General features: G+C 50.5%; 9 protein-coding genes across 9 annotated transcripts; 2 read left to right on the top strand and 7 right to left on the bottom strand.

The window, feature by feature from the left end:
* Positions 1-5: 5 nt before the first annotated feature.
* On the bottom strand, positions 6-488 carry M431DRAFT_415456 (hypothetical protein). Its single transcript, XM_024914972.1, has one exon. The coding sequence runs from the start codon at positions 397-399 to the stop codon at positions 133-135; it is 267 nt and encodes an 88-aa protein (XP_024775685.1). The 5' UTR covers positions 400-488; the 3' UTR covers positions 6-132.
* Positions 489-1561: 1073 nt separating this feature from the next.
* On the top strand, positions 1562-2356 carry M431DRAFT_415422 (hypothetical protein). The gene has a single exon (XM_024914971.1). It carries the CDS (start codon positions 1871-1873, stop codon positions 2102-2104), a length of 234 nt encoding a protein of 77 aa, XP_024775684.1. The 5' UTR covers positions 1562-1870; the 3' UTR covers positions 2105-2356.
* A 3672-nt stretch (positions 2357-6028) lies between these two features.
* M431DRAFT_83723 (hypothetical protein) lies at positions 6029-6313 on the bottom strand (the record flags this gene model as incomplete). The annotated part of the gene is made up of 1 exon (XM_024923345.1): positions 6029-6313. A coding segment is annotated over one exon (285 nt), but the record flags the coding sequence as incomplete, so codon positions are not given.
* Positions 6314-6782: 469 nt separating this feature from the next.
* Positions 6783-7088, top strand: M431DRAFT_481468 (hypothetical protein; the record flags this gene model as incomplete). Its single annotated transcript, XM_024915957.1, has 1 exon — positions 6783-7088. The coding sequence occupies one exon, from the start codon at positions 6783-6785 to the stop codon at positions 7086-7088; it is 306 nt and encodes a 101-aa protein (XP_024775682.1).
* Positions 7089-7898: 810 nt separating this feature from the next.
* On the bottom strand, positions 7899-9710 carry M431DRAFT_4921 (hypothetical protein; the record flags this gene model as incomplete). The annotated part of the gene is made up of 3 exons (XM_024916975.1): positions 7899-8678; positions 8742-9088; positions 9206-9710. 3 exons carry the CDS (start codon positions 9708-9710, stop codon positions 7899-7901), a joined length of 1632 nt encoding a protein of 543 aa, XP_024775681.1.
* A 474-nt stretch (positions 9711-10184) lies between these two features.
* M431DRAFT_507670 (hypothetical protein) lies at positions 10185-11280 on the bottom strand. Its single transcript, XM_024919000.1, has 3 exons — positions 10984-11280; positions 10691-10902; positions 10185-10602 (listed from the first exon to the last, which is right to left on the bottom strand). The coding sequence occupies exons 1-3, from the start codon at positions 11234-11236 to the stop codon at positions 10312-10314; spliced, it is 756 nt and encodes a 251-aa protein (XP_024775680.1). The 5' UTR covers positions 11237-11280; the 3' UTR covers positions 10185-10311.
* A 220-nt stretch (positions 11281-11500) lies between these two features.
* M431DRAFT_415286 (hypothetical protein) lies at positions 11501-12703 on the bottom strand. The gene is made up of 2 exons (XM_024914970.1): positions 12594-12703; positions 11501-12497 (listed from the first exon to the last, which is right to left on the bottom strand). Coding segments are annotated over exons 1-2 (735 nt in total). The 5' UTR covers positions 12596-12703; the 3' UTR covers positions 11501-11764.
* A 543-nt stretch (positions 12704-13246) lies between these two features.
* M431DRAFT_494439 (hypothetical protein) lies at positions 13247-14244 on the bottom strand (the record flags this gene model as incomplete). The annotated part of the gene is made up of 3 exons (XM_024917250.1): positions 13247-13379; positions 13438-13929; positions 13994-14244. The coding sequence occupies 3 exons, from the start codon at positions 14242-14244 to the stop codon at positions 13247-13249; spliced, it is 876 nt and encodes a 291-aa protein (XP_024775678.1).
* Positions 14245-14940: 696 nt separating this feature from the next.
* On the bottom strand, positions 14941-16249 carry M431DRAFT_83193 (hypothetical protein; the record flags this gene model as incomplete). The annotated part of the gene is made up of 2 exons (XM_024923283.1): positions 14941-16095; positions 16172-16249. The coding sequence occupies 2 exons, from the start codon at positions 16247-16249 to the stop codon at positions 14941-14943; spliced, it is 1233 nt and encodes a 410-aa protein (XP_024775677.1).
* Between the last annotated feature and the right edge of the window lie 940 nt (positions 16250-17189).

Below are 17189 nucleotides of genomic sequence, written 5' to 3'. Positions count from 1 at the left end.
ATCAAGGTCAAGACAGAGGGGACAAGGAGGTTTATTATACTCCTACTCCTTTGTGGTGAGCTGGGGAAGTGAGACGAGAGCCGGAATCTGGAGGCGGAGAACAATGGCTATTTGAGTGTTTGTCGCGTGCGGCTAACATTGGGCTCCAGCTGGATACTCGTTGTCATCCCCGCGATTTGAGGACGCCGGAAACACCTTGGACCATGGCATTGTGGATGTACATTGGCCATCTTCCAAGTCAGTTGAGCAACATGGCCCAAGCCAGGATGAGACCAATCCTTGTCCGGCCCACTCGTGGCTGGAGGAGATGCTAGTCGAATGGCATTTTGATGGTGGCGTGGAGACCGAAGCTTGGAAGACGGACGCAAAGAGCCATAGAGACGCTACAGTACGACTCATGCGTTCATCATGTTGTATGGGTGGATGTGGCAGCTTGTCTCGCAGTAGCGTCGTTTCCCACGCCCGGAGCCGTAGTCCGGGATGAAGAGATTTCTTTTTGTGTTACTGCCATGTGCCACACCAGTTAATCTACCTATTGTACGGCAGCAGCAGCACGGACGCGGATGACACATACCTGTACTCGTATCACGTAAACAGAGTAGCAATGGGATGATCGTCATGTTCCGGCACCCAGCTGTAGATGATCAATGAGAACCAACGCCCGTATGAAACATCAAGCTCATCTTCGAAGCCGGACTGCGTGTAAGACTGGCCATGCTGGAATTTGCCAAACGGGGAAACATCTCCAGGGTGTCCCCCGCACCCCCAGACAAAACAATAGAGGAGATTCTCCAGTTCCCCATGGGAAAAACAAGCCCCTTTGCTTTCGTGCTGAAGCGGTTGAAAATGGAGAAGTTTTGTCTTGGATTAGCTTCGAGGTCGAGAGTGGAAACCCGCAAGCGGTTGTTTGGCCACTGTGGGCCCTGGACACACCCCCTGGACGGCGCTGCAATTGGCCCCTAAAAGAGCAGCTAGGCCATCCCCTGACGTAGGTGGGAGCAACTCCCGTAGGTCTCCAAAAGTCTCGTACAGGGCGACCCTGCAGGTGTCTGTGCAGCACCTGGACTCGTACGAGATAGTGGAGGTGATCAATTGTCCTGTACCTGGCCGATGAATACCATTTTTGACTGCTGTATTTGTGCAGATCGACATTGGCACAGTCTCGGTCCGAAATGGATTCCAGTAGTCTATAATACGGAGTGTTGGGAGGATACGAGTAGCTTGAGTACTAAGGTACCTGAAGACCACTGAACACGCCCGCGTTCGGCTATGCTTCTTCCCTTGGTTTAGTTGGAGGTGCTCTGTACCTCGTTTGCGGTAGCAGATCTGCGTCAGCCAAGGTATTTAGTACAGAGCCAATATCTGCTAGCGCAATTGATGCCCTCAGTCAGTCCAAGCTTCCACTTCCATGCATTCTGCAAACTCCACCTTCTCCAACTCAGCTAACACCTTTTCATTTTTCGAGATGCAATGCCGGATGCATGTGCCTCCAGTCGAAAACATCGAACCATGGCAACGGCCTAGAACCTTAAGACCAGCGCGGGCAAAGTACAGCTAGCGGCGGCAACGCCACGCTCGACATTGACGGATCCGGCGCCCGCTAGGAGCGATAAAATCATCTCTGGCAGGTCATCACCATCAGCTCCGAAACTCTTCGGAGAGCCATACGAATAGTCGACAAGACCAAGAGCGCATGGCCATTCTAGTACGAGTACACGCCCAGGTACCGTGCCGAGGGCCAAGGGCACATTCTCGTACTACAAGTAAGCACAGGTGGAAACCCAGGCCACTGAATCAGTTGCCATGCTCCGGGATCAGCAGTCTTTGCTAGCGAGATGCCAGGCAACAGAATTCCTCTGATCCTCACTGGATGCATTCGGGGGCGCGCCGGCATGCAACGACAGCCGTGGCACTAGCGTCCACTTGCGAACTCATCCCGCGCGCCAAATCCCAGACCATGGCAAAGTGGTGGCTAGTCCGTAGCCCAGCTTCATGGGATGGGGTACAGACTTGTACGAGTACGCGGACTTCTCAGACCAGCTCTCGCCTTGCTGCTAGCGATTCCCGGCGCCTTGCAGAAAACCCGGCTCTCCATCTTACCTAGCGTGGCGCCATGGCCGAGGAGATCAGAATCGATATAGCATCTGCCGCAAGATCATCTGGACTCCCTATTCACCGTCCATCAGCCATGAGCGTTGATTGTTCGTCCTTCTACGACTGCACGTTGGCTGGCATTGGGCTGAGCAGTCAAAAGTCCGGTCTGGTCACACACAGAAGCCCACACTCGCTGACATTGGCCGATCTTTACCAGCTCTCAAGCTGCTAAAACCGTCAGGTGGAGATGCTTCCACAAAATTAATTCTGCTGCCTGATCGCCCGCCGAGAGAGAGGAGAGAAGAGGAGGGCCGTCACCAAAAACTCCGAATCACCGGGGTTCTTGCTTTGGCTAGCGCTGCAGCTGATGCTTGCTATCAGGTGGAGAACAATGGACGAGCCATGAATGCTTGCATGCCAGAGTGTGAACGAGCAGAATTACTCCGTACACTATTACACGGACAGTTTGATTGAAAGTGACCGATAGTCTGCTTGTTCGACCCTAGCATCTATGTTACGCCAATAGATCTAGGAGCCGAGCTACCAAGCCACCAGGTGACCGTATATGGACGTCGAGACTTTCGAAAGCACGCAGTAATGCCGGATAATCCCAGCAACTGAAGTCACGCATGCATGTACATGGGCCGGCCGAACCATGAATTACTATCTCTAATGCCTTCATAATACGCTCATAAGCAGGTACAAGCAACTTTTACGTCTGTCTATACTTTACACTCGTGTCTCCACATGGCAAACTTCCATCCAGATGGGTCTATGTACACACTTTCATTCGTACGATATCAAGGCGAGATCCAACGCTGCTCTCCAGTGTTGTAGATCTCGTCTAAATGAGTATAGTTGACAGAACTGAGACATTGCTGCAGTCTGACTGACAGGTAGAATCTACGATTCAAATCTGCAGAGACAAGAAGCTTGCCAGTTCAGGTCGGCAAAGCTTCCGGTGTGTGACATTCATGCCCAAGTACCTACTATGGGCTTCCCTACCGCCTTTTGCAGACGCAATTTTTCAGCTTGGCGTCCATATAGTTCATCATAGAGCTAACTTCATTGCGTCTAAACAGACTCAGCAATTTAAGCCCTCTACTAATATTTCTCTTACAGACAAGCCATCTACTCGGCCTCGCCGTACTCGACTTTCAGCACCGCGATTGAAAATAGCGGCATCTAGCAAACTGCTAGTACAGATACGACGATACTAATTTGTTGATTTAGTACTGTCATTTAATGTTTTTACGTTCGCTTTGGACGATGAAGCCTCACGATGGTCGGATTTTCTCTGGAGAATTCATGGAGATACTCTGCTACAGTATTCCTGTCGACACACGCCACGCCTAAATTTGCCTCGCTCTCACTCGCCACCTCTACTGAGCCGTCTCGCCGCTCCCCACACGCCATGCTGCTAGCTTCATGTTAGACCGCCCGCTCTCGAAGCCATTCGACTCCACGTTCTATCCTTGGCCGAACCAGGGGATGAAGAAAGACCCGCCTTGGGGACCCGGGTTGGACCAGTGGCAGCCGTGATAATGTTGATGCCTGTTATCAGAAAACTACCGCCAACACGAGGCATATGGTTAAGGACAGGCTCGGGGCACAGCACCCACACAAATGGCACTTGCATCGTGATGAAGGACATGCCGACTCTGCAACACCCCACGGGGCTTGCTGGGCTAGGCGTTTATAGAGCACGCAACATGGGGCAACGAGATCTAGCCCCGAGTACTCGGATCATGCAGTCCTGCATTGAAACCGCCGAGGTGGTGAGCTATTGGATATAGGGTTTAGGCATCCAAGTTCCGTACCTTGGCGTGCGTGTGGTCTAGATCCAGACGTTCCGAGTGGAATACCCTCGTATGAGAATCATCATGGCCACGACTGATGCATGCGAAGTCGTAGCTAGTTTGTCCGAGGTCGGAGGGCGTTACAGTTTGTCAATTACGTTCGAGTTTGATGAAAGTCAGGGGATGAGCTGGATATCGTATCATCCTGTCTCTGCAACTTCTTTCCATGGTCGATTCCCCATTTCCTGATTCTGATATTATCCTCTTTCCGTACTCTCAGATGTTTTGAAAATCTCTGAACAATGGTCCGTTCTGATTCACAATTTTTACGCTCAATTTATATTTAATTGACCTCTTCATTCATGATACAGACTAGATACAGGCCGCTTTGATTCTTATAACCGACACGATTTGATACAAAATACAAAGAGAGAGACGAAGGAGATTGCTCACTTCATATCTCTCTTATAGGATAGTCATGCTGTACTCAAGGCCACCCTTGCAGTAAAGAGGCTGTGGTTTCTCCTGCGGGATGTTAGTGCTGAAGAGATAGTTTGCCTCGTGGTAAAATTTGAAAAGCTTTCAGGGGAAGAGTAAATTGTTGTTGTATAATCAACAATTTTGCATTAATCACGTACAATGGTACAAGAGCTGTTGTACAAGTAATCGAGTGAGTCACGTACTGTAACTCATCAGTAGATTATTCCTGCTACCATATTTGCTTTTTAAAAGGGAAATGGTATGTCTACAGAAGCTATGCACAAACGCTTTGCTCATGGGCGGCCAGTACGTTCGAGTACATGTAGTCTCGGAGGTCCCGCAAAATAGGGGGACGCCATTTCACTACATTTTCGTGTCTTCTTTTACCCGATCGTTTCTGCATGATTCATACAAGGCTTACAAACACTCGTCTAAATTGCAATTGTTGAAGTCATGAGGTATATATTGTCTTTTCTTGTAGGGTAGCGAGCACATGCACAGTATACCGGCTCTTCCACCGTTCAGCTCCCCCTCTTTCTCGTGCCATGGCTAGAGATAAGGTATGCCCCCCTTAGTGATTAAGGTGCAGAATACGTAAATACAAACTGAGGAAACTATTGAATTTGTATAGACCGATATGCAACGTAATATCACTTCTTACACTTGTATAGGGTGTAATCGTGAAGAGTTGGAAGACAGGACAATGCACCGTATTTCAAATCACATCAAAGCCATGCACGTAACCTCAGACATGGTCTGCCTTCAATGGACCCGGTACATAAAACGCAAATCTACTTTTCTAGAGAAAATCATTTCTCGCTCTCGCTACTCTTCCTTCCAGGCTACATTTCTGAGTACCAGGAAGTTTCCGCAAATATAAAGTTGTTGTCTTTGTCGACTATTGAATATTTAGAAAACGTTCTCAGTAAACCCGTGTCTTTCTCCCTAAGCAAACTGTCATTTATTTGTCTCATTGTCCTGTTGTCCCAATCCATCAATTCTCTCATGAGGTTTTACTCTAGCCTTTGAGTCGTTCCGTTGTCTGAAACCCGTCTTCTCTCCGTCAAAGGTGATCGGAAGTCGGTTTAAGGAAGTAGGTTTAGTTGTCGTCGCAGCCTGTACACATTTATCGCAATGACTTCTATGTCTTCCTTGATCTGAACGACGTTGTCCCTGAGAGTCATTATATCTGCTCTCATCGTCGTCATCTCTGCCCTCATAGTCGCCACCTCTGCCCTCGTAGCCGTTACCTCTGCCTTCGTAGTCGCCAACTCTCTGCATAATCTATCAAACTCCAGTCTCGTCACCGGGCGGTTAGCCTCTGTCGCGGTGGCCGAAAGCGGCTGAAAAAGGTCCACAGGGTTTTGCGTTGGTCTTTCATTGGAATCGTCCATGACCGACGGCCCAGGCGAGCTCGTAGACATAGGCGATGGTGTCTCTTGAAGTGGGATAACGTCTTGATCACGGTTGCGAAGAGTACTCGGCGTGACTTTCAAGAGCGGATAACGCTCTTGGTATTGTCTTGCTCTGTCGGTATCCATATCGAAAATTGGAGGGCCGACAGTGTCAGGGAACAAGGTGAAATACTCGTCGGAGCGATTTCGCCTGGGAAGGTGACCGCAACGCGCCACGACGTCGTTTTCAAAATCGACAGGCACCGCCTTGTATAACGCTCGTAGGAGGATCAAGCCCGGTCTGGTTTTTCCAGCTGGATCCCTGCAGAGGCGGTGTTCATAGAACTCTTCCCGTGACGCAACTGAGTGATGGTAGTAGTCATCCAAAATAAGGTTGCGCATGTTGTCTCTCTCCCTCTGAGACAGATCCATAGAAAACGCCCAATACGCCTGTATGCAGGCTACACCGTCAGAGTACGGCTCATGGTCTTCGTCAAGCCCTAGCTGGGCTATATCCAATCGTGTTATAATTCCTAGTTGCGCCATATTTGGGTTCTGATACCGTCTTGCACAGCGGTGTTGATTCTTCTTTGAAGACGTTCTTGCCTCGACGTCGTTGACAACTTTGTTAAGTCTATCTTGATAACGTTGTTGACTGCCTTGACGATATTGTTGGCACCTTGCTGACTCTGTTTTAACGATGGTTTGCCGGCACCATGCGGCTATTTGGGCGTACTTAGGAAAGGGGAAAAGGGAGGATAAGAAAAGAAGAAGAAAAGGAAGAGAAGGGAAAGGGAAGAGTGAATTGGATTAAATAGTGCTTTGGCGGCTGCCTCGCCAGGTGTCAACGGCGAGCAAGGAGTGTCTGCCAGCTGCAGGATTTTATTCCATCAATCATCTATATAAAAAGAAGAAAAAGGCAGAATATGGAGAGACAGAAGAGAGAAAGGAAAAGAAAAGTTAAATAAATCTTGCTTTGGCAGCTGTCTTGCTAGGTGGTAACGGCGAATAAGATATGTCTGATGTAGTATCAATTGCCCAACTAACACCAGCCCTGAAGACATCCGATCCGTTCAGCCGTGGGACAGAGATGCCCGAAAAGATATGTGTCGAAGGTCAAGATCAATGGGTCATAGACAAATTGGTCAAAAGGCGCGTCAGCAACAGAGGCCGAAACCCACAAACGGAGTATCTCGTACGTTGGAAAGGCTGTGGAGCGGAAGAAGATGAATGGGTCAAGCGAATAGAATTGGTATGGACGGCGGAGGAGATGGTTAGAGAGTTTGAAAGCAGGCTGCCGATGGCAGAGGAAAACAAGTGAGATGACGATGGAAGTTCTGCTAGCTGAATCCCGTATGTCACTCGCGGAAAGACTACATGTACAAATATTAACGAGTTTTACTAGCCAGTGCCGCAAGTTGAAGATAGTGGTAGAACTAGTACAATACAAGCTCTTCCACTCCAGCACACGCTACAATTGGGAGCAATTGCTCGTTTCGAACGCGTGCCAGAGATCTGACTATATAGCGTCCCGTGCTGCATTGTTGGCAGATATAATTATGAGAAAGGAATAGGGAAGGGATTAGATATAGCAAAAGAAAGTAAATATAGTAGAAAAGAGTAGAGAGAGTAGAAGAGAGTAGGGAGAGTAGAGAGAGTAGAAGAGAGTAGAGAGAGTGGAAGAAAGGAGATATAGAAGAACAATGGAGATATAGAAGAAAGAGGGAATAGTATATGTAGAAGAAAGTAGCCATTGCAGGGAGAGTAGAAGGAAGTAGAGGTAGTAGAAGAAAGTGCTAATAGTGATAATAGAGGACTAGACCTTTGACGAACTAGATAAGTACATAAGTAGCAGTTACTGGGATGCTGTATAGCTAACTCGGGATGCCAGCTAGCAAATTCCATATCAACAACATGTCTTGAGAGCACTCTGAGTTTGCTCGTTTGTAGTTACATTGACTACTAAGCTACCGCATTTACTTGCCCAAATCACCCATCAAGAAAGTGAACCCAAATCATAAACACCAAACAAAGCCACCTTCTCGCCATCAATACCATTGGCGAGGCCCAAACAAAAGAAAGAGAGAGTAATGAGCGACATAGAGACAGAAAAGCAGCCGAATACACGCAATCAGTCTCGACAGAACCACAAGCAAACAACAGGCTTCTCATTCGGATTGCCAGTTCTCGTAGAATCCCAGCCCACGTCCTTGATCGTCTTCTTCAGCATATCCTTGTCCGCGCCGTTGACCTCTAGGCCCTTGTACCACTTGCCGCCTCCTCCGCTGACGACCTCGAAGCACTTGTTCTTCTTGGGCGTTGCGTTAGTGCAGCCGAAACCCTTGAGCAGCTCCGCCATGGTGGTGTTGCATGGGATGTGCGCTGCCTTGAAGGGGATCTGTGCCGTGGGCGGGAGCTGCCAGGGAGGCGTGTTTGTCTTGAAGACGTGGGCCTTTGTGTGCTCCGCGGGGAAGAAGTAGTTGTAGCCCGGCTCGCAACCGGTGCCGCCGGTCGTGTTCGTCATTTGGGCGGCTGGCATGGTGGGATCAATGTTGGGGTATGGCTGAGGCTGGCGAGGGAGCATGTTGCCCGTGCCGTTGGGCTGGTAAGAATAAGTCTGCTGCGTATAGTAGCCGGCAGAGGGCCCCTGAGCGGCAGTGTAGCCAGCTCCGGGCATGGCATATTGAGGGACGCCTTGAGCGGAGGCTAGAGGATAGTATCCGTAAGTCATGTTAGGCCAAGCGCTTTGCTGAGGCACCGTACCAAAGGAGTAGCCGGGCCCGCCAGCATGAGGAATGTATGCTTGGCCTTGGGCTGGCTGAGGGGCTCCGTACGGAGCATAGGCGGGGCGGCCGGAGCCGGAGTCGCGGCCTGTCAACGGATTCCAACCTCCGGACATATCTACGGTAGGCTAGAGCGAGAGGCTAGCGGAAGGGTATCTCGAATGGCCGAGGCTGCCAAGTGTGAACCCAACGTCCGATGCTGGGTTGGAAAGACGCTTGCCAGTGTCCTGGGACAGGACCGGAGAAGACGGGATTCCAGCCAGCAGGTGGGCTGCCAATAGGGCTGCCAATAGGCGATGACGGCGCTGGGAAGCTGGGTGCAGCCAGGTAGTGGATGTGAGCTTGAGGGTGGTGAGGATAAGAGTGAGTATAGGGGTGAGGGAAATGATGGTGATTACAAGGGTGAGCGTGGAAATGGGGACGAAGATGAGAATGAGGCAAACCCCGAGAGGGAGAGAAGGCCGATTCGTGGTTATTATAGCCTCGATATGCGCTGACGGGGTGTTGCCAGTATGGTTCAGGGTGGTGAGCTCGGAATCTGGGTGATACAGGAATTTGATGAGTTGCTAGAGAATGAACTTTACACAGGCGTTAGCTTATACAGGCTTCTATGAGGGGCGACTCAGAGACAACAAGACAACCGTGATTAACGTACCAGGTAGTGAACTAGGTTCAATCGTAGATTCAGTCGTAGTAGACTCAAGCGTAGCTTCAGCTTCGGGCTCAGCCTCAGTCTCACGCCCCGTCTCTGCCTCCGCCTCGGAAGCTTCTTCCTCGTCCGACTCGGAGTCAGTGCCGACGTGGGCGGCAAACTGCTCTGTGCTCCAGATGATGCGATCCTCGCTATCGTAAAACGCCCCCACGGTGATCAACGCCCAGAACTGGGAATCCTCACTGGCTTGGAGCACCTGGGTGATGACGAGCTTAGTTGCTGGTGCCGGAAGCTGGCCAGGCTCGATGGGAATCCTCCTACAGGTCACGCGGGGAGCGTTGGGCATAGATGTGGTGGTATAAGCCGCGGCCGGTGCCGGTGGGACACGGCCAGAAGGGAGAAACGGGGATGTTATAGGTGAAAAATTGTTTGCTCTGTCAAACGGATGAGCGTAGCTGCCTCTCAGATGGTGGTGTCGGAGAGAAGAGAACGGCATTGGGATTTCCATGATTCTTCGCTAGAAACCTATCAGTTATGTACTTTTGGGTATTGCAATGATTCACTTCGGTGATGGAAACTAAGGTTCTGATGGCAAAGAAGCCAGTTTTTGTTCGATGGCAAAGACATGATCTGCACCAGGCAAGCTGAACTTTTGCTGGCGGTGAATCACTGACTTCGTGCCTGGTGGCGTGGGATGGCCCGAATGCCCAACGATGCCAAAGATGACAGGGAGAGAAGTGTCCGTGTCCAATCAGCCAGAAGCGAGTAAAGTGCTTGCGCTCGCTCTCATTTGCCGCGTGATGAAGGCGGTCATACGTGGATGCCACGTTGATGAGCAATCTGGAGACGTGGCCGATTTGTTCCACATCAAACATTCGCCTCCTTCGCCTCCAGGTTGGGCACATACAGATAAACACAATAAAAAATAGCAGAGCCAAGGCCAGGCGGCGACCTGCAGGCTGCACGTAGTTGGCACCTCATGAGAATATTTGTCTATTGAAGAAGCTGAATCGGTCTTTCAGCCGTGATGAGATGTGATCCACAGACGCATGCATGGCCCCCTAGGTATGGAGACATATCCACCGACAATGAAGAGCCTCACCGGAGGCTTACCAGGGCACGACTTGAAACTTGCCTGCTTCGTACTCCCAAAAAGTCCCCGGGTCGATGGCGCCCTTTTCAGATTCCAGCAGCCGTACGAATGCCTCGGCACTATCCACGGGATCCTTCTTCCCCTGATAGTTGTTGAAGGCCGTCTTCGTGTGGCCAGGGCTGACGCTCCAGAAGGTGATCTTTTCCCCACTGTCCTTGTAGTTGTCCTCGTTTATCTGATAATGCAGCGTCAGCATGTTGAGCGCGGCCTTGCACACGCAATAGTCGATGAGAGCCACGGGCGGAAGCTTTGTGATATGTTAGCAAGCGGTTACACCAGATGGTTTGCCCTTTGATTCGCATTCGGGGACGGAGACGATGGGAAAACTCGCGCACCTCTCTGCTTGCTGTGCGACCAAGACTGCCTCTGGCGCTGGAGTTCATAATGACTCTCGGCCAGGAGCTCTTCCTGAGTAGCGGGACGAACGCCTTGGTCACAAGAATGTTGGATGTGACACAGCGGTTGAAGTTGATGTTGGAGCAATCTCTCAGCTCGGCGAGGTCCTGAGTTTTGGGCATCTGAAGGCTCGCAGCATTGTTGATGAGGACTAATAATAAGATGAAAAATTGCATGAACAGGATATTCTACAAGTAATATGAGGCATAAGGTGATGTCTCGATATACGCACCGTCCAGCTTTCCATATCGGTCGTTGACAGCCTCGACAGCATTCGTGATGCTCTGGATATCTTCAATGTCAAGCTGGATTGCATCCAGGTTGGATGAGATGTCCTGTCCTCGCAACTGATCGATTGCCTCACGGCCGGTTGCAAGGTTTCTGCAGGCCAAGATGATGGTGGAAGAAGGAATCCGTTGTGCGATAGCCTGGACGATGCCGAAGCCGATGCCTCGGTTTCCTCCCGTGACGAGAATAGTAGACATGATGTGTTATCGATTGTTAGGATTGAACTGAGGAATCGAGTTGTTCTTGTTTTCTTCCTTTTCAAAGTCCATTTTGTCCAGCTTTTTATATTTTTTGTCAATGAAGCGATACACAGTGGTTGAATGGACTTGGGGTGTGTATAACGGTAGGATAGCCGTACTTCTCGGCGGTCGGAAATGTGTGGATGCTGGAGCTGCTAAGTCCGGCCGTTTGTTGGAGCAGCGATTGAATTGAGATGGACTTGGCAACATGACACAGCTTCTGATTACTAAACATGGATGTGGTAAAATAACGAAAGAAAAGGTTTCTTGCTCAATTGGGGGATTTTATTGTGCGTCAAATTGCTCAATTGAAATTGTGACTCTGACAAAAAGTAGTTAGGCTATGCTCCGACTCCGGCGAGACGATCAAGACAATAAATACAATATATCAAAACACACGTGGCTCTGCCTGCAGCCCGCATAATCTCAAGACAAATCCGTATAGTTTGCCATGCCATTCCTCATAAAGATAAAACATCCATCGCATCACGAAACTTCATAACGCTCGTCCTCGTCGCTAGTCACTACCCTGACGCTGCCAACAGCCATCTTTTTAACAGGCTCGATACTCTGCTTCCGTTTCTGTTGTTGCTGCTGAAGCCTTCCCACCTCGGACACCAGGCCCTTGAGATAAACCTCCGCCTGTACCGTAGCGCTATACGCAACTGGCGTCCAGTTCCACATGTTGCGTCTCTCAACATCCGCCCCAGCCGCGAGCAAGGTCCGTAGACCCAACAAATTCCCGTTGCCGCTCGCAAAGTGAAGAGCCGTATTTCCCTCTGAATCAGCTCTCTGAACTGCCTCATATGGTCCTCCAGGGACATATGTCAACAGCAGCTGCAGTATGGTATCGTGGCCGCCCCCGCTGGCCTCCATGACGGCATCCCGGCCGCGAATATCTCTTCGTAGAATGCAGCCCGAGTCTTTTTCGCACAGCAAGTGGACAACTTCCGTGTGGCCCGCACCCGAGGCAAGCATGAGGGCAGTTTGATGGTTCTCGTTGAGGGCGGGACAAGGGTCTTCGTGGCCGGCATCGAGGAGCACCTGGCAGACTTCCTTGTGGCCGAGAGAGGCGGCAAGGTGCATGTTGGAGTTGGAGAGGCCGACTGGCGAGACATCGGGATTGTGGAGGAGAGATGGATGGGACTTGAGGATGCGCTTGACCAGCAGGGCGTCGCCGGCGTGGATTGCGCGCCGCAATCGAATCGAAGGCTCGATCCTAGGAAGACACGATGGTTAGTTGGCATCAATCGGGCCATTTCCATGTGATGGATGGGCCGGCGCTTTTTTTTTTCTCTCGCGGGATCTTACTTACATGATGGATTCAAGTCTTCATGACCAGAGACTTTAGAATTCAAACCGCATGATGAAGCAACGAGAAAGAAAGAAAAAACGACAGCAAGACGGGAGATCAGGAGCCGTCTGACAGCAGCCGGGCCACCGCGAGGAAGAGCTGCCAAGGTGAACAAGACAGAACTGGACTGAACTCAGCCATTGATGGATGACGCCGCGTCTGTCTGTGTCCAGTCTTTATCAGCTCAGCCGTCCGAGAGCCCATACCCCGCTATGTTCCACCGAGCATCCCCACTGAAGTCCGCTAAAGTGGGCGCTTACGGACGCTACAGACGCTCTATGTGTTTCCCCCCTGCACCTTTCACCGAGCCGATACCCGAGAAGATCAATTATTACTAGTGGAGGCCTTGAACCAACCTGGGGCTTTGATTCAACAAAGACCAGTGAATACATGCACCGAAGATGCATTCATGTACCTATTTTATTGAATGAAACAATCCATTGACTGACACTCCTTTGTTCTCAGTGTTACCAACATTGCCTCGGGCATTCAACCGCATTCCCTCTGGCAGTTACAGTAACAACAACATGAAAACGCCAGTTACTCTTTGCCGGGTATATCAGGATCGATCCAATCTGGCCAAAAGATACATAAGTACATCAGTCCTGACACAATCATCCCTCAGTCTCGTTCAGTTCATGGCTGAGCTTAATCGCATCCGACTTTCCAGTGTCAAGGACAACAGCAGGATCCTCCTCATCGCCCTTTCGCGAGACTTTGTTTCCCTTTTTCGTCTCAATAGTGGTCCTATTTTACATTCGGTTAGCTTTTGAAAGATTCAAAATGTGCGTTTTCAGTGACTTACTCTCCAGGATTCACCTCTTTCACTTTCCCCTCAGGTTGGCCTTGGCCCCAGTTCCAGCTCACCGTGTCGCCCTCTTTAGGCCCCTTTGCCTTGTCCCCATTTCCCGCCTCTGCCCCGTTCTTCTGGCCGTTCTTTGACTCCTGCTTCTTTGGAGCCTCCTCTTCGGCCTCCTCTTCGGCTCCCTCAGCTTCTTTATCCTTCTTTTCGTCGTCCTTTACCTCAGCAGCGCCATCCTCTGTTTCTCTCTTCTTGCTCTGTCCAGACTGGTCGTCAGGGGCCTTCCGTTTTTCTCCTGCTTTTTCTTCTTTTGCCTCCTCTTCCTGCTCCTCAGGTTGCTCCTCTTCCTCGCCTTCAGCACCACCACCATTTGCCTCGCGCTTCTTGATGGGATCGTGGCCCCAGTTCATGAGAGACGCGTACGACTTGGTCTTTTTCACTTCTTCAATGGGCTTTTCATTGTTTGCCTTTTCTTCCTGAGCCAAGTGTCGTTTGCTAATCAAGTTCTGTCAGTCTCTGTAAGTTCCCCAAGACAAGATGTCTCAGAATCAGTACATACCAGTAAGACACAACCTTCCTCATGTGGCCAACATCATCTTCTGAGTACTTTTCCGGGTCCTTCTCGGGATTGGATTCGAGAATCTCAACAATCTTTCGACCACTGTCATGACCGACGGATTCACCGCTGCCATCGTCCTTCTCCCATCCAGCACTTGTAGAGTCGTCACCCTTTAGCCACTCCTTCAGTTCCTTCGCCGTCACGTTGACGAGCTCATTGAACTCTTGGATAACTTCGCTCTTGTCCTTCATTTTCGATGATTATTGAACTTTTGTTCGATACTTTGGTCTTCCAGATTGTCTTTGTCCTTGTTTTCCTTGGTTCTCCTTTGACACGTGATGCCGTTTAGAGATGAGTGAAGAGCAAATCCGCACTAAAGGGAGATGCTCCCGTCTTTTTACGTTGCTAAGCTCATTGTGTCTTTTTGAGTTTCTGGGAATCGACGCTTTCGGCAATTGCGTCATGGAGCAATCACCAAGATCGAAAGGGCAGAAGTCTCACAAGAGGTCTAGCGTGGACCAAAGAGGTTGATGGCATCACAGACTCAATGTTAAGCTTTAAAAGAGGCGTAGAGTTAGCGTCAGCATCTCCAGTCCGCCATGAAAGCAAGTTTGCGGAGGATAACCGCTGATGTAGAAGAATGAGCAATGACGCTCCCTTGCATCGATTTCTTCTCGCGGCTACGTATTAGAATTGTCCCCTTGCGTTCTATACCATGCGACTACGAGCCATGAGACGGGGTAATGGGGGTTGTACGATTCCTTACATCGCACATAGAAAGTAAGTGAGCGAGGCTGGTTTTGCGGTAGATGTATACAGCATAGGGGCATTGCTTTGCATGTTCATTTTATATACACATTAGAATAACAGAACAAATCGGCCACTAAACAATACATGACACATCATAAACTCACGCATGATCCAACATTTACAATCTTCCACTTGACTTACGCCTTGGTAGCCGCCTTGATAGCTCTCACCTTGAGCACCGCCGAGTCGTTATTCAAGCCGTCAAAGTCATGCGCATCCAAACACGCCTGTCGACTCAACAATACAGCCGGCTTGGTCCTCTCCTTCATCTCTGTCTCATAATCAGTCACGGCCACGGCCTCAGTCTTGTCCCCAGCATACACCGCCTTGATCTCGCCCAGAAGATGCCAGGCGTCAAGGATACCATGGTTACCAGCCTCGCCGCGATACATGACCATGGCGTGGGCGGCGTCGCCAACTAGAGTCACTCGGCCGTCGTGATTGCTCCAGTCTTGGCAGGGCCAGTCTTGCAGGACGAGGTGGAGAGTCGACGAGGATTCGGGAATTGCCTGTATGGTGTTGTATAGATCCGGGTGGAAGCCGTCAACCAGGCGCTTCATTAGGGCGATGCGGTCCTGGTTTGCTTCTGGGATGACTTCGTTCCTGTCCTTGTCCATCCATGAGAGCATGACTTGAACGCGGAAGCGCTCGTTGGCAGTGCCCGCTGTGCCGTTGACTTCTGGGGTCTCGAGCATAGAGATCCAGAGGAAGACGCCCGTCGTCGGGTGACTGCCCTGGAAGAGCAGTGGGTCAATGTTTCGCAGCGGCGCGACCTGCTCGGGAGTAAAGTCTGCGGAAGCGCCAATCATCTTGACAGGCAGCAGGTAGTTCTGATGGGCGTCCGGCACGAGGAACTTTCTTGTTTGAGAGTTGCTGCCCTCGGCGCCGACGAGTATCCTCCCCTGGGCCCTAGTCCCGTCCGCAAAGACGGCCGTGACGCCATCGCTGGCATTGTCAGACACTTGGATGTCTGCCAGCCTCTTGTTCCAGTGGACCTTGTCCGCGACTCCCTTGAGCAGCACCTTGCGCAGCTTCTCGCGGTTCACGCGGCGGCGGTAGTTGGGCGGGATCTTGAATTTGGCTTCCTTCGTCTCGAGGTTGATGAACATGAAGTTGCCGCTGTCATGGCGGCCGACTTCTGGATCGACCTGGACGCCGTCTATGGCATCAAAGGTCTCTTGGTCGAGAATTTGCTTCAAGTACTCCAACACCCAATGTAAGGTGATGGCATATCCTTGTCCGCGGGCATCGATGTTTTCGTCGCGCTCGTAGATTTCAAACGGAATGTTGGCCTAGAAAAGGGAACCAAGAAGATTTAGAGTTAGCAAATGCTGAGTCCAAAATGAAGAGAATATGCCATTGATGTACTTTCTTGAGTCCGTGTGCCAACGTCAAGCCCACGACACCAGCGCCAATGATGAGCACGGGTTTATTGCTGACGTTCATGCCGAATGGAGATGCAATGTGTGTAGTGATAATAGTAGCTGAGTACAGAGCTAGCTGCCGTCGAAATCAATCGCCTTTCTTATCTTTGTTTTCATAAAAAAGCGTCTTCTATGGCCGCGCTTTTAAAGCTATTCTCTCTGCCCCTCATAGTGCATGCATCATGACGGAAGCAAGGGTGTCCGTGTGGTTCTGCTACCACCACGACGGCGCATTCTAGCCACAACTTTCGTCCCATCCGGCGGCTCTTTCAGGGGTTCACTCTTCTCCACGGGTTTTCCCTAGGTCTGGAACCAAATGGGGAGATATCAATCACTAGTAATAGCAGGAACATTTGAACGGGATCAGTAAAATTGAGAATCGGTAACTCCTACCGTAACAATTGTGGAACCACTTCTCGTCTTCCGCCGGTCTTGGGCTCCCTAACCGGTAATGCGAATGGAGAGATTGCTAATCGAGTGAGACGAGTTTGCTTGAAATATTGCTTCATCGTATCTATTTGCATTGCGATGATGGATCGGATCACCCGATGGCCTTTGTGTTAACATGGACGGACATGGGCCAGCAACCACTTGGGCCACCGCGCAAAAAACCATATCACTGCATGTGCTTTGCATCTGGCCATCGACTGCTGGCTGTTCCCTGTTCCACGCCCAGCACGGTCCTTTCTAGCAGGCGGTGAGTCCCGCGCAGCGTTCCGTTTGTTAGCTGATGCCGAACCACACCGCGGATCTGATCTGCTAGTGCCACAGGCAGTTTTATCGGCTTGGAAATCGCGCAGTTTGGAGGAGGTTGGGGGGCTGTTTTAGCTGGCCAGTCGATTTACTGTAAAAGCCACCTCAGTTGATCATCTGCTAAAATGCCTACCCGGCATACTTGAACTTATCGGAGACGATTCATATCTTCGATACGTGAGCACAGGGTAAATCCTAGAGCCTTTGCA

Source organism: Trichoderma harzianum (genome assembly GCF_003025095.1).
Source record: "Trichoderma harzianum CBS 226.95 unplaced genomic scaffold M431scaffold_5, whole genome shotgun sequence".
NCBI classification, from domain to species: domain Eukaryota; kingdom Fungi; phylum Ascomycota; class Sordariomycetes; order Hypocreales; family Hypocreaceae; genus Trichoderma; species Trichoderma harzianum.
Note: the sequence above shows the minus strand (reverse complement) of the source record. Positions and strands in the feature narration are given on the sequence as shown.

Bases quoted from the DNA above. Each gene is read 5' to 3' on its own strand.
- M431DRAFT_415456 (XM_024914972.1), bottom strand. From the start codon at position 399: ATGAGTCGTACTGTAGCGTCTCTATGGCTCTTTGCGTCCGTCTTCCAA.
- M431DRAFT_415422 (XM_024914971.1), top strand. From the start codon at position 1,871: ATGCATTCGGGGGCGCGCCGGCATGCAACGACAGCCGTGGCACTAGCG.
- M431DRAFT_507670 (XM_024919000.1), bottom strand. From the start codon at position 11,236: ATGTCTACTATTCTCGTCACGGGAGGAAACCGAGGCATCGGCTTCGGC. The intron at 10,903-10,983 runs GTGCGTATATCG...TCTTATTATTAG, and splicing joins CCGATATGGAAAGCTGGACG to TCCTCATCAACAATGCTGCG. The intron at 10,603-10,690 runs GTGCGCGAGTTT...CATATCACAAAG, and splicing joins GTCGCACAGCAAGCAGAGAG to CTTCCGCCCGTGGCTCTCAT.